The 15,865-nt window shown below is 35.7% G+C and overlaps 1 protein-coding gene across 1 annotated transcript in view; it reads left to right on the top strand.

The window, feature by feature from the left end:
* nf2a (NF2, moesin-ezrin-radixin like (MERLIN) tumor suppressor a) overlaps positions 1 to 8,838 on the top strand; it is a 47,919-nt gene extending 39,081 nt beyond the window's left edge. The window contains exons 15-18 of the mRNA XM_082170835.1: positions 659 to 764; positions 2,251 to 2,378; positions 3,031 to 3,190; positions 8,006 to 8,838. Coding sequence (XP_082026961.1) covers positions 659 to 764; positions 2,251 to 2,378; positions 3,031 to 3,190; positions 8,006 to 8,056 — 445 coding nt within the window. The 3' untranslated portion in view covers positions 8,057 to 8,838. The remainder of the gene's footprint in view (positions 1 to 658; positions 765 to 2,250; positions 2,379 to 3,030; positions 3,191 to 8,005) is intronic.
* The last annotated feature ends 7,027 nt before the right edge of the window (positions 8,839 to 15,865 follow it).

Here is a 15,865-nt window from a genome sequence, read left to right on the forward strand (position 1 = left end):
ACAAAAAATTTTATTTATTTTTATTTATTTATTTTTTGATTAAAAAAAAAACAAAACAAAACATAAAAAATAATATATATATATATATATATATATATATATATATATATATATATATATATATATATATATATATATATAATGTTTACACATTCATTAAACAAAATATTCTTGGGGCCATGAAAGTTTTGTGAATATGATCAAAAATGGTGGGTGGCGCTGGCTGGCACCTTAAAAATAAAATGCTGACGGGGAAAGAGTTAATACATACTACAATACTATATAGATATTACTTAAAAAATATTGCACAGAAATATGTATGTATAAAATCTATCATCTGCTGTTATATAGTCACTCAGAACTCAGTATGTGAACATGCACTTATATACCACCCAGATCTTCCTCTCACAGCTGGATCTATGCTGATGGCCCATCTCAAAGCCATCTACTGGGCCTTTACTCAGTATGTGGCACTCTGTTGGTGTGCATGCTTTGATAGCTGTTTTATTCGTTGCCTGTGAAAGTCTCAATTTACTACTGATCTGAGCATCCATTTTTCAATTTCCAGCTGAATTTGTGCTTTGGAGATCCCAGTACTGTGTCCACTTCAAAGGGTTCAAACCTTGAGTGACTAACCCAATGTATTTATTCTCCGCAGGGCGAAGGAGGCCGACCAGCTGAAACAGGACCTGCAGGAGGCTAGAGAATCGGAGCGCAAAGCAAAAAACAAACTACTGGAGATCACCAGCAAATCGCCGTACTTGGTAATCACCCATTCCTTACCAACACACTCCCCCACTGCGTTCTCCAACATCTCCACCGATGACGTTACATCAACGCTTGTCATTCTTAATCAGCCTGGTGTCCGAAGCCAGTTCGATTTTTATCTCTAAGAGAAAAAGGGTTTAAACTCTGCACAGTTTTTACGCTAGTCTGATTTAGCCTCTTGGCCATTTGTCAGTGTCAAGATAATTTGTTTAAATAAAAGTTGCACCAGACAGCCATTCCATTACCTGCAGGAAAACTTTCCCTTCTCATCCAGGGAAACATTCAAGAGTCTTTTAGCCTCGCAATAACCACCCTAATGCAATCAGGAATGAATATTTATATTCATATTAAGCTGTCCAACTTTAAAAATGGTTAGGTAGCCATGTAGGGTCCCGGGAATAGTGTGGCACGGTTGTAATGCTTTTCAGAATTGGATTACAAATGGGTTTAAATGTCTGGCTATTTTAAGGGAAACTGAAAGCGAGAGACTGCAGTTAGCTTGAATAGCTCCATTAAATGCATTGTGAATATCCACCTGGTTCAAATACACATGATGACTAAGTGCACTTCATATCTGATTCAAATGCAGGACAAATGAGGGATTGTCCTAAGCCTTGAATGTAAGTAATGGATATAATTGAGGTCAGAAAATTAGTTGGGTTTTTTTCTACATAAATGTTCCCAGAGAGGACGTTTTTCTACCTGGAAACTGCATTTCAGGGCTATTACAATGAGTTTCCTAATTATTGGTCTAAGCACTTGGGAACAGAGCTCTTCTGCTCTTTCAAAGCTTTGTGGATACTCTTGAAAATCCCACGGGCGGCTCATTTCCGCACATTTTAAATGCACAGTGAGTTAAGGGGTGACTGGAGGTCAGCGTATCATTTGAAACATTAGCTCTTTCTACGGGTGGCTAATGTTAGCTGTATCAGTTTGACCACTTAAAAATCCAGTAGGCATTTTAGAGCATTGCTGCTATCTCCGGGTCATGATGTCTTAACTGAGAATTTTGTAGTGTATTTTTCTTTTACCCTGAAGCGTCTTTCGGTCTTTTGACAAAATCCAACTATAAGGCAACTAGTAAGGCAAACCTGAGCTTGACTTTGCTTCAGTACGCCATCCTGCCTGAGGCAAATGAAGGCAGTTTTTTGAAGTTCGTACTACAGTAGGTGCTTGATTTCCTAGTCGCCACACTGATCATTTAATTGACCAGTCAAAACATTGACCCTTATTTCAATATGCTGCAGGGCCTATATATATATATATATATATTTAACAATATTTTTTTCGTGTTGAATGTCCTGTTCCGCTTTTGGAAAGCTGTTAAGAAGCATTAGTATTTTAATACTGATATGTTGGGTACAGCACTCCTGCTTGTGTGATATTGCTTAACTATTATGTGTACATTTGTTCTTTTATATAGCCACTCAGCTCATTTGAATGTGTTTTTCTTTCTTCCTCTTTCTCTCGTTCACTGCTTAGCCTGTGCCGTTGTCTGCCAATGCTCTTCCTCCTGATGGCACTAACTTCAACTTTAGCATGGAGAACCTGAGTTTTGACTTCAAAGACACTGACATGAAACGTCTGTCCATGGAGATCGAAAAGGAGAAGTGAGTGCAGCCCATTTCAGGCAGCAGTCCATCCTGATCACAGTCTTTCTGCTGGTGTCTCATCTGTCCACATCTTTTGAACCAGTTACATCAACTGTACCAGAGTTTGTCCTCTCTGCTGATGCTCAACTGAGTAGTGGATTAGTTTTTATGTGATAAAATTCCCTACCCCCTTGTTTGTTTAGACAATTCAACTAGAATGACCAATGACTTTCAGGTTGGCAGTCAATAAGAAGGTGATTTATGAGAATATGGTGCTGTTATTCTTAAAAAATATCGATTGTCTAATTTGTCATGATCTGAAAGATCGTCGTCTTAAAAGTCTATGCCTGTTCTCCGTGGATGAAATACACTACCATTCAAAAGTTTGGGAGCAGAAAATTAATACTTTTATCCAGCAAGGATGCACAATAAAGACATTTAAAATGTTACAGTAGATTTCTACCTGAATAAATGCTGTTATTTTGAGCTTTCCATTAATCAAAGAATCTTGAAAAACTTATCCGGTTTCCTCAAAATAGCCTCCAAATGCACATCATCTCAGTACGATATTTCACTTGTGTGGAGGAGTTTTTCATGCTTAAAATTGGGTGTTAATTGGCCTTAAAACAGATGAAAACCAGTTTCATTATATGTCTGTCCTCTTTGGCAGGGTCGAATATTTGGAGAAGAGCAAACACCTTCAGGAGCAGCTGAATGAACTGAAGACCGAGATTGAGTCATTAAAGCTAAAGGACCGAGAAACCCCTCTAGACATCCTACATAATGAGAATGCTGAGAAAGGCACCAGTAAGCAGAGCAACTTTAAAAAGGTTGGTTAAATGCATCCTTCACAAAGCCAGACATAGTGTGATACAAGGTTTGAGACCGGGGGTTTCTAATCCTGCTCCTGGAGGGCTAATTTCTTGCAGATTTTAGCTCCAGCACTCTTGCTTGGAAGTTTCTAGTGAGTCTGAAGACCTTGATTAGCTGGTTTCAGGTGTTTAATGAGGGCTGAAGCTAAACTGCAGGACAGTGGCCCTCCAGGAGCAGGTGTGGACACCCCTGTTTGAGACAAATACATGCAAATAAATAGTAGAACTAATATAATAGTTGACAATAATAGTTGAGAGATGACAGGAAAGTAATGGGGAATAGTATAGAGAATTGTTGTAAGCTGAATTCGAACCTTCTTCGCCCACTTGAGAACAACAGCTGCTGGCTCCAAAGTCCCTGAGCTGTATTAAGACTCCATCTTTTTTCATATCTGTTATCTGCATGTATGGTAGAGTAGTGGTTTTACATCTGGGGTCAGAAGTTAAGAAACTTCTAAAGATAATTTCTAATAAGTTATTCTGAAGTGCAGTTCAGATTACCGTAATAATCATACTAGGAGCGCACACCATTTTTGTCGCAACTGACTTGATTATTTTTGTTGTAATGCTTAGTATTTGAAACAACCCAATACATTTATTAAAGAGCTTTCCTTTGGGGGATTTAAGATAAGTTGGTGGTTATCCTAACTTTTTACCTATGAAATAAAAGGTAAACATTTATTTTAAGAGGTTAGTTACGATGATTTTAAGAACATTCTTATTAGGAATTCAATTTATTCTTAAGTTTTGTTTTTAGAACATTTTTAAGTAAAAAGATAAGAACATTTTTAAATGTTTTTGGGTATTTAAAATACTCTTAGCTTTATTCTTAAGTTGGAAAATTAGATGAAATTTGCAGTTAATATGAATTTTATTCTTTAAGAATGTTTCAAGAATTTGGGAACTGGTAACTGAAATGCATTAATTTCAAACTCTGGAAGAAATAGAGAGTTAAAGAGTTTGTCAGTTGATTTGGAGAAAAAGATGTCACTTAAAAATTAAATATAATTTCTTAAAATCATATAGCAGCACAGACACTTTGAAGTATTACCCCTTCTTCAGATTTTAATTCTTAAAAAAGTTGTCGTCCAACACTCAAATAACTTAAAGTTCAGCTTTTTACGACCTGAAGAAGTGCTTGTTGCAGCAAGTAAATCTATAATGTTAGAATTATTACAACTTTGAAACTTGTGTTTGAGATGGGAATAATTTTGAAAATGGAAGTGCAGGTTCACTAAACTCTTCTGAAAAGCCTGTGTTGTAATACCATTTCCCAGAAGGGCTAGTTCCTATGAAATATGATCCTAATCACACTGTTAGTCATGCCACGAGCACCGATAATCCAAAATTAATTTATTCATCATCTTTCTGAAAGGTTCAGCTACGTTTTCATCAAGTCTTATGAAACGGTAGATTAAAAGCCCCATTTTAGCCATAGAATCCTTTCCCTGCTGTGTGTGTGAAATTGTCTCGTTTGCACTACGCTAATTGATTCCTGTGTTGTGATCGGTTGTTTGGACGGATGGATTGCCCTCCGTGTGTTCAGTCATTCTGCGTTGATGTGATTGTCTAATTGAAGCGGAGCTTGAGCAAATCAAGCCGGACACTTTGGGGGAACAGCTTTACAGCTCTCATGCTAAGAGCAGCAAGAAAATCCAACTCGGTCTTAAACACTCTGACAGCTGTTGTTTTCTTAGCCGATGTTGAGACCGCATTGGAAGCCTGTATCGGGACACTGTCCAACTCATTGTAAATCACTGTTGCTCAGGTAGCTTGAGCACTGGACCTTGGAGCAAGTAACAAGGGTCGCTGGCTTTCCAGGTCACGCTGTGGAATGATTAATGGCCGTGGCGGTGCATCCTCCATAGCCTGGTGTGTCCTGCTGCTAGCTATAGCCTGAGGGACAGAGATGTAGTGAGAGTGTCTTAATGTACTGACAGTCTCACCTGTTCTCTGAATGTGTTGATGCGGTAATCCATCAAAATCCCCATTGAAGCGGTGGCACGCAAGTGTCCAAGCATTCCTTTGTTAATTGTTAATAGTTAAAAGTTAAAAGTCGATTAACCTCTATTGATGTTGATGATTAATCTGTGTTTTATTGGGAAGCCATTGATTTTTACATGTTTACATGTTACAAAATTTCATTATCATACACTACCATTCAAAAGTTTGGTGGCAGTACTTTAAAAAAAGAAGAAGAAGAAATTATTACTTTTATTTATCAAAGATGCATTAAATTGGTGACAATAAATACATTTATAATGTTACAAAAGATTTCTATTTCAAATAAATGCTGTTTTTTTTTAAACTTTATATTCAAGGAATTCAAAAAAAAAAAAATCCACAAATATTAAACATCACAACTGTTTTCAACATTAATAATAAGAAATTGTTTCTTGAGCATCAAATCAGCGTGTTTAAATGATTTCTGAAGGATCATGTGACACTGAAGACTGGAGTAGTGATGCTAAAAATTCAGCTTTGCCATTAGAAATAAATTAAATTACTTAAAATATATACAAAATGTCAAACCAAAATGGCATCTGCAAAAATTATATTAGAACTTTTTCAGAAAACTAGCTTCACTTTTCTGATCTGGGCTGATATGTTAATCCTAAAGTCTTAAAGTGATGATACACAGGGCAACTTTTTGAGCAATGTTGCTGGGCAATCTTGCCGAGTGATTGTTGCTTGGGCACTTTCCCATTGAAAATGGCCATTAAATTTCTATCTGGATAATTTCGATCGGTCGTGGGCCCTGTCTCTCATCTAGTTGCCCGTTGACGGCAACATTGCTCAAAAAGTTGCCCTGTGTATCATCACCTTAAGATTTAAACTCTGGTAGAGAAGCTCTATGAATTGGAGAGTTGGCCAGTTTCTCTAACAGTGAAAAACTAAAAAAAGACACTAAAAATAGTTTCTCCTAAATATCAAATAAGAAATGTAATTCCTCAAAGTCATCACAGTGTTCATCCTGACAGTAATTAAATTGCTGGAGGCCGCAAAGGTTCTGTACTTTCACTTTCCGGTAGACGTTCCCACTCGACTGCAGTATCCGGTCGTTGTCGGTGGCGGATAACATGAATTTTTGCACTTTTCTGAGGCATTTTTGCAATTACTTCCAACCATCTGGTCTCAAGGTGATCTATAGTGGATGTTTGAAGTCAGTTCTCCTCAAGTTCACACAGTTGTCCTAGCAGAGTAACCTCAGACTTTTGTCTTTTTGTATTTTTTTGTATTTCTAGTGACATGTATATCTCAAGATGTCTGGAGCATGTGTGGAAACCACTGAGCAGATTGGGGTATTTCAGGCTGAAAGTACTGGTGCCTTATATCCCTGCAAATAGTTCAATAATGAAGCAGAAATGTACCATCTTTATATAGCATTAATCTCATCATTCTCCCATCTCTGTATCTCTCTTCCGTCTCTTCTTGTTTGTTTACGCCAGTGTTTCATGAGGGATTCTGTCTTGAAGTGTCTTTAAACATCACCATCAGTGGGCTCACACACACTAGTGACAGCTGATCAGAGACACACACACTGCTCTCTCTATCTCTCTCTCACTCTCTCTCTCGCTATGAATTCTGCATGACTCTGAGGTATTGAACGTTACGTGTCATACATGTCTAATGTTTCTCATGGCATGAGCATAAATAATAAAAAATTACACCTGCCAAAGTTAAAACAATCATTTATAGAATTTACCGGATTAAATTTAACATGGTATAATGCACAAACCTTATATTACATACACATTAGTTATCAGTTAACTGCAGTTAACTATTATTTGTTAATGTTTTAAATTTAATAATAAATGTATTAATAAATATAATGTTTTTGTTTTTAATCCATGTTTGTTATGGAAGTTTGTTTTCACCAAAAAATTTAATACTTTTTTATCTTTTTGCCCCACAATTGCAAGTTTACATCTTACAATTCAGACTTTATAACTTGCAATTGTGAGGAAAAAATTCCAAATTGTGTGAGAGTCACAATAACCATTTTTAATTGCGTGTTTATATCTCACAATTCACAATAGCATTTTTTCTTGCAATTCCAAGTTTATATCTCACAACTCAAAATTTACCTTTATATTTTTTTTAATCCTTGATGGAAATAAGCTTCCATAGTTTGTTCATAATACATTATAATACACCATGCACATATATTAGTATATGTAAATTAACATTAAACAATGCTGTGATTGTTGCCAGTTGCATTAACTGAGGATATTGAACATTATTTATTATTTAAGTGTTGCTGACAAATTTTAGCAAATAAAAAATTTGACATTTAATCTTCTGCAGTAGTTGTGAGATTTATCAAGCTTATTTTAATATATTGGCAACCCTAACTAAAACACATTTTATGTATATAGATCCATCAGAAATTATTCTAATATGCTGATTAAGTGCTGCTGCTTATTATCTTTTATTATTATTATTAATGTTTAAAACAGTTGTGCTGCTTAATATTTTTGTGGAAACTGAGGCATTTCTTGTGAGGATTCTTTGATGAATAAAATGTTCAAAAGGACAACATTTATTAGAAATTGAAAAATGTTGTAACATTGCAAATGTCTTTTGAGCAATTTAATGCAGAATAAAGTATTAATAAAAAATAATAAAAAGCTTATTTACCCCAATTTTTTTAAAGTAATGTGTGTATTTTATATATTATTTCTTACTTGTCACTTCATAAGAGATGAAGAGCATCAGTTTGGAACTTAGCGCATTTCTGTACACCTCTCAATGTTCAATCTGTCTCCACAGCTCACTCTCCAGAGCACCAAATCCAGAGTGGCCTTCTTCCAGGAGCTATAGCCATCCAGGCGGACTGGACTATAGTGTCTGAATAATGTCTCGTTGTGTCGTCGTCACATTCCTGACAGGCTGTGACCCATTCCTATATGATCCTAGCACATTCCGGTGATGAAGAATGTATATGTGGGTAAAGTTTACATGCATTACTCTAAGAGGACCAGGACCAGGACCAGGACCTCAAGTAAACAGAACTACAGAAGTGAGAACATGACATGTTTTTAAAGGGACACACACACACTAACATAAACTCATTCGCATACAGAGTCACACTACACATTGTTTCCCAATATCCCTCTGTCTGCAGGAGGTAAAAAACCCATTGTAAAGACACTACGAATAGCAGTGTACACACACACTGACTACATATATCTCTGCAGTCCATCTTAAATTCATCTCTCCAGTTGCACAGCAGATATTTCTTTCGATCAATATGTGTCAGAATAATTGGCTAAAGCAGTGGTATTGCACCCTTGTGCCGTATTAAGTTAGGTGTATATATTTGTGGTCCACTATGGAGCCATCTAGTCATTCATAAAGGCTGAATTAAACCTTATTGTGTTACAGTTTAGAAGAGTTTACTTTCTCTCAGAGGATAGGTTAGTACAGGATATTCTTTAGAGGAGAAAATGCATTTGTGAGAACACCATGTGGAACACCATTTTTATGAAATATTTGGGATTTTTTAAAAACCGTTTACTTGTCCTGAAATGTTTTACCATGTTAAAATATATTTTTGAAAATGTTTTCGTGCAGATAAATAAATGAATAGAAATTATCTTAAATATTCTTTGGCTGTTCTTTTTTTAATTTTTTTTTGATGAAACACTTTGCTTTGCACATCCCCCAAGCACTGAGTTTTACACTTTAGTGTGCAACTTGACCCACACCGATGATTGAAATCATGTGCCTATTATTTTTTTCAGTGATCAGATGTACAATTGTCACCTGGTGGGAAGTAAAACCTGCATTTTGTCCATAAGCATGGCTCAGTATAGAGCATACATCAACTGCCCACTTTATCACTTTATTAAATATTTAAATATTTCCCCCCATTCATATTCCTCATAGGGATTTCAAAAGTATATATTAAATATTATTGTTTTTTAAAAATTGAGCTAAATTTTTGTATATTTTCGACAATATTATTGTCTTGATGAAATGAATGGCACAGCCCATGAAGCATTGTGAATGATCTGAGTAAAAACAGTGGTTTATTTCAAAGTAACTTATGAATTATAATATAAATGAATATGTAGACTTCAGAATTTTGTTTTAAAAATGAGATTGAGATCTGAAGTGGCTTCAACAGATGCATATATCATCACTTAACAACTCCAGAGTGCATGGTAGGTCATTCTTGAAGGGTTTATAAGTTATTATTAAAAATCAATTTCTCCATGGAGAACGTGCCTGAGATTTTTAGACCCCGACTGTTAAGCTCCATTGTGTTCTGGAATGTTTTGTGTGTGTGTGAATGTTTGAAAGGATAGCGATGTATTGGGAACAGCACCAGCAGTCTGTTGGGATTTCGTCTTCCTGAAGAATGTTACACAAGGTAAATCGATATAATCAGCCTAAAATTAACAATTTGTATGTTACATGAAAACTGCAACCATCTCAATTATAGCATGAAGGTAGACTGTGAATTAGAATTCAGTATCACGGTTACTTTAATAGCCCATTAAACTCAAAGCACTTCGCAATACTGTCTTACCGTGGGTTTATCAGTGAAAATCAGTGCAGTTTACGCTATTGTAGTTTTTTTTTCCAATGGCTTTACAATATTTGTTACCAATCAAGATGGTAAACACAATTTTGCTGGGCTTTTTGCTTCATGTATCACACTTCCCATAATCCTGGTTATCATTATCACAGCCTGAGACAAATACCCACCATCACTCATCAGTTCCTGCCCTTCCTCAACACATTGTCTGCATGTCTGGACAGATGACAGCTTTGATTGATGGCTGGTTCCAGGCATATTGACAGGCTGTCACAATCAAGAGAGGGATGTGCCTTAGGAGGTGACCATGTCACTATGCGTCCCATCAGTCCTTGGGGTGGCAGATGGAGGCCTTGTGAGATAATACTGGTAAACTGGTACCAAGGTGAACAGAAGAATAGCTACTTTACTGAAGGTGAGAAAATCAGAGGGAGTGATAATCAATGACATTTTTATGCCTTGGGAATTTATTATAGTTTGATTGCAGCTTACTTGGATTACACAGTTCGCATGCAATTTGATTGCCCAGGCTGTTCTCTGAGGGCAAGCTTTGTTTCTGATCTCTGGAAACCTTGGGTTTAAAGCTGAAATGTGTCTTTTTTTTATATTAAAATGCTTTCTCCTATTGCAGTTTTACATGCTGTGACATTAATAAGCCAGTTGTAGGTTGACAACACTCCACCTGACCTGCAGAGGACAGAACCCAGTCTGAACTCACATACTCTCTTGAGTAGGTACTTATTTTGAATCAGTAATTACTTTGCGACTGCTATAAAGGATGTTCTATATAATATCAATATGTATAATATGAATGTAATTCGGTCATGTTGTCAATGTCATGTGACTTACTGTTGCATCGCTTCACTGTCATTCACATTCTCCTGTGGCCTCATGGGATAGTAAAGTGTCCATCGAATGCACACTTCTGAATCTCGCCGGAAGTAGTAGGTCATTTTTTCCTACTCTTTTATCAGTACTGTGAATTCGGACATACTACTATCGTCTCGTACAGTTTTTTTGCCTACTATATAGTAGGGAAGTATGTGATTTCGGATGCAGCCGGTATCTTCAGACCTCCATGCACATTCGGTATTATAGTTTCCATCTTTATCTTCTTTTGTTTTATTGCCATTTTCTATCTTCTTTGACTAGTTCTTAAAGGAATAATCTGGGTTTAATACAAATAATAAAAATTAAGCTAAATTGACAGTTTCTATGGTGTAATGTTGATTAGCACAAAATAAATTGGTCCCATACCATGTTGTCTTTCAGATTTATTTATTTAATTTTATTTTTTGAGTTTTTGAAGGGTTTAAAAGGGTTTAAAAGCAGAAATTTCAAGCTTATAATCAGTGTTATCAAATTATTGATACACTGTTGTATTTATATTAGTATTTATTCATTTGAATTGGCATTTATTTTAGTTTTAGTAACTTTGTGCTTTTGTCATTAATAATTTTTTTATAGTTCTATTTAACATTTCATACTTCAACAAACTTTAAATTTGTTTCATTTAAGTCATTTTCATTGAAATTTAAGTTAAAATTTTCCACCTAATATGAATATTATTTTATTTTTAGTTGTAGTTTAACAACACTGCTTTATAATGTTATAAAAATCACTTTTATTAATTTTGTTACAAAACTGTGTATTTGAGCTGTAACATTGTTATTAACTATTAACTCTTTTTTTTTTTTGCTAATTATTATTATGCAGTAAATTGATTGAGCTTAACTTGAACTTTAAGTTAAGAGCTTTAGTAACCACCTAGTAAACTCATGGCACCTCAGCATATAGAAAGGCATATATTACAACTTGAAACTAATAAACTCAAGGCTTATATAACCTTGGAACTTAAAATCTCTTTTCAAAAGATTTTAAACTTCAGGAACACTCCAACTTTACTTCTAATAATTCTTTTTTGGTGCTGCTAGGGTTGCACAAATTACACACTTCACTTTTAATCTTTATAAAACGTTATAGAAAATACACTTCACCCTTCATTGTTGAGATACTGTAGGCTGACTGGATTGCTGATTGGATGTCAGCGCTTGTTTTCACGGATCTGGTTCCCCACGTTACCTGAGACGCTAATAAATGACATTGAGTTCAGTGATTCATTTCTCTGCTTAAATTGCTTGAATAGGCTTCAGGTGACTTACAAATACCCCTTGACAGGATGGAAGAAAGCCGCGTGTGTGTGTGTGTGTGTGTGTGTGTGTGTGTGTGTGTGTGTGTGTGTGTGTGTGTGTGTGTGTGTGTGTGTGTGTGTGTGTGTGTGTGTGTGTGTGTGTGTGTGTGTGTGTGTGTGTGTGTGTGTGTGTGTGTGTGTAATTATGCTTTGCCCTCACGTCCATGCAACGCCTGCTTTGTTTTGTATTTGCGTCATTGGATTTAACAGTAGGACATAACTGTTATCTGGCTGCAAAAATCACTGCGAGCCTTTTAGAGGATCAATGGGGAGCATCAAGCCTGGGCGCATACACTCACACACTTCATAAATTTATGCAAATCATATCCATGTGACAGAATATGTTTGAATGTGGCATGTGTTGAAATGTCAAGGGGTGTATAATCAGTTTAGCTCTTTTGTCCTCGCTCACATCCTGTGTATTGTACCATTTATACCAACTATGGTTGAATGCTTGATTCTGATTGGCTGACAGATGTTTCAGAGTCTTGATTAATGTTCTGTAACCGCACAGCTTTATCTTTGTTGACCACATCATGGTTCTAGATCACATCGCTGAATTATTTCAAAATTGTTGCCGTTTATATAAATAACAAGACTTCCTATAATTTATAACTTATAATTTCTTCTGTGGATCAAAACATTTCTTTTTTTTTTGTTTGTTTGTCCAAAATATATAACATTTGTTCTAGTGGATTTTGGATATTTTAATCTACACATCTTATATATTGTGCCTTTAAAATCCAAGCTACGGTTTCCACCTAGTAATAGCAACTTGGGCTGTTTCTAAGCAGGCATTTTGTCTGTGGTGTAAGTAGTTTTAGAGACATGAAAAATGATTTGAAATGAACAATTGCACCCATGGTATGCGGTAACCGTAATATATAAGCAGAATTACTGATTCCAGACCTGGATTATTGAAAATGAATGCACTCTTGAGGTGTGACTGCATAACATAGAGTTCATATTACCACCTCAGGGTGTGCATTCATTTTCAATATTTCAATTCGTCAGTTTCTTTCTTTCTTATGTTGTTGTAGGTCCTCTTATTTTTGCAGTGTGAAGTCATAAGACAAATGAGACACCGGTATGTGATTCTGGTGACCTGTTGTTCACCTGGAACTTGTGATCATTGGTCACGTGGTCAGAATTATTGGCACCCTTGGTAAATATGAACAAAGAAGCCTTTGGTAATCCTTTTGTTATTTTATCCAAAAAATTCACAAAATTGAACCCTTGCGTTGAAGTAAAATAATTGAAAATGGACTGAAAACCTCTTTATGAAATAAATGTTTTTCTTCAAATGTTTTTTCTTTTTATTCAATACTTTTTGCAACCTCCTTTTTCTAAGATAATATCTCTGAGTCTTCTCCTAGAATGCCGGATGAGTTTGGAGAACAGAGACCATTCCTCCATACAGAATCTCTTCAGATTCCCTGCTCAATTTTGGTGCTTCTTCTCTTCAGTTCAGCCCACTCATCTTCTATAGGGTTCAGGTAAGGGGACTGGGACGGTCATGGCAGAAGCTTCGTTTTGTATGTAGTGACCTATTTTTGTGTTGATTTTGATGTTTGTTTTGGATCGTTGTCCTGATGGAAGATCCAACCACGGCCCATTATAAGATTTCTATCAGAGGCTGTCAGGTTTTGATTTATCTGTTGGTCTTAATCCATGATACCATGTGTCTGAACAAGATGTCCAGGACCTCCGGCAGAAAAAGAGACCCACAATCCAGCAGTATAACAAACCTTTGGCAAGAGGTACTTTTTATCCCTGTTTGCACCAAACCTATATCTAAACATAAATATTTTACTCATAAGAATTTCAGGTGTGCCAGTATTTGTGGCCAACATGTATTGGAGAAAACATTAATTTCATATAGAGACCCCCCCCCAAGTGTTCAAGTGTTTAAGTGTTTTACTTCATTCAATGCTTCGATTTTTGCAAAAAAAAAAAATTATGAAAGATCAAAAGGGTAAAAAATTCTAATTTATTTTCACAGCCATCTTTGATCATATTTACCAAGGGTGCCAATAATTCTGACCATGACTGTACACTCCAGCAAGTTTTGGGAGTGAGACTCATATTTATTTGCAGAAGATTCTATAACCGATTTCTTTCTTGAATCATTATGTTTATGCAGTACATTTATGGCACATAGTTATTATATAATAATTTAATAGAACCATGAAATGCTAGGTTTTAATGTTAAATACATCATTAATGGAAGAAATAATAACTGATTAGTTATTGGGTTTACTGTAACTATGCTCTGATAAAAAATAAAAAAAGAGAAATAAATTAATACTTTTTTACAGCAAGGGTACATTAAATCAATAAATAGTGACAGTAAAGAAGACATTTATAATATTACGGGTTAATAATATATAATAATTATAATTATAATATGGGTTTCTATTTCAAATAAATGCTGAACTTTTTCCTTTTCTATTCATCAAAGAAAGAAATGGAATGGAATCCTGGAAAACACTCAAAAATCACATATTTAGAATGATTTCTGAAGAATCATGTGACACTGAAGACTGGAGTAATGATGCTGAAAATTCTACTTTACCATCACAGGAATAAATTACATTTTAAAACATATTAAAATGGAAAAGAGTTATTTTAAATTGTAATGATATTTCAAAATATTGCTATTTATACATATACACACACGTGATGAATGCTGTACTTGTGAATGGATATTTGTGGGTGTGCTGTAGATTAATATGATGTGCTTATTGTGCTTGAATGTAGGATGAATTGCAATTTTATAAAGTGAAATGAATTTAGGAAATTCTTTGTTAAAACAAATAAATAAATCGTTCAGATGTTAAAACTGCACACACTCGAATCTTGTAGGATAAAAATGAACTCTTATTAATTTCATGGGCGGCTGATTGGATCTAAGCCAGGACTGCTGTGCATTTAAACGAGTATGAGAGTGAATTAGTGAGTACTTGAAACAATGACAGACTCAAATCATTCATGCAGTGACTCAAGCAGAGCATTTTATAATGGTCTCTTTGTTCCCATATCATATTTGATTCTATCCCCCATCCTCACGTCTCTCCAGTCTAGTGTATAGGTGGTGGACCAGGGGAAGTGTTACCTGAGCACAATCACTCTGTACTCATTAGGCTGTCCAATCACAGCAGGGGGGCCAATCCGCCTATTTTTAGACCACCATTTTGCATTCCAGACCATCAGTCAAACTCTGACATGGTCCACGCAGGCGCTTTTGCTATAAGCTCTGAAGTGTCGCATGTCAGAAAAGCCCAGTAAAACCAACTGAAACTTCTATTGATCTGTCAGTTTATCAGCAGGGAGAATTAATTCATGAGATTTTCATGAGATTTAATATGCAGCTCGGTATTTAGCACAGTAAGACTCCTTCAGAGTTTTGAAAATATTTATATAAACTCCCAACACACAGAGAAGTGTTTCTGATTTTTTTTTGTACTTTTTTTTTTTTTTTGCTTTTTAGTTATCCAATTTTTATTTTAGCTTTTTAGTGATCCAACACCGGATACTCTTATAGGTTACTCTAGTGGATCACGGCTGAACGCGGCTGAACCACACTCATTTACAAAAAAATTTTTCGCCTATCGTGCGTCTACTCTACACCCTTACCACTAAAAAGACGGATTATATCCAAGACTTCAGTCATAAATTAGTATTAATATTGATAGCATCACTGGTAGCTTCGTTGCTAACTCACTGTCCATCTGTTAAAATGGCGAATATATCAGATGTAAGTAGTCTACCGCTTGGTGCAGGTGAGGACACATTTGAGCTGCACGCACTGCAGTCTGAGCTGGAAGCTGTTGAGAAACAGATCCACAACCTTTTATTGAGACAGGCCGAGCTGAGAGACCGGTGTTTGGCTCTT

Source organism: Leuciscus leuciscus (assembly GCF_965113295.1).
Source record: "Leuciscus leuciscus genome assembly, chromosome: 5".
Taxonomy (NCBI): domain Eukaryota; kingdom Metazoa; phylum Chordata; class Actinopteri; order Cypriniformes; family Leuciscidae; genus Leuciscus; species Leuciscus leuciscus.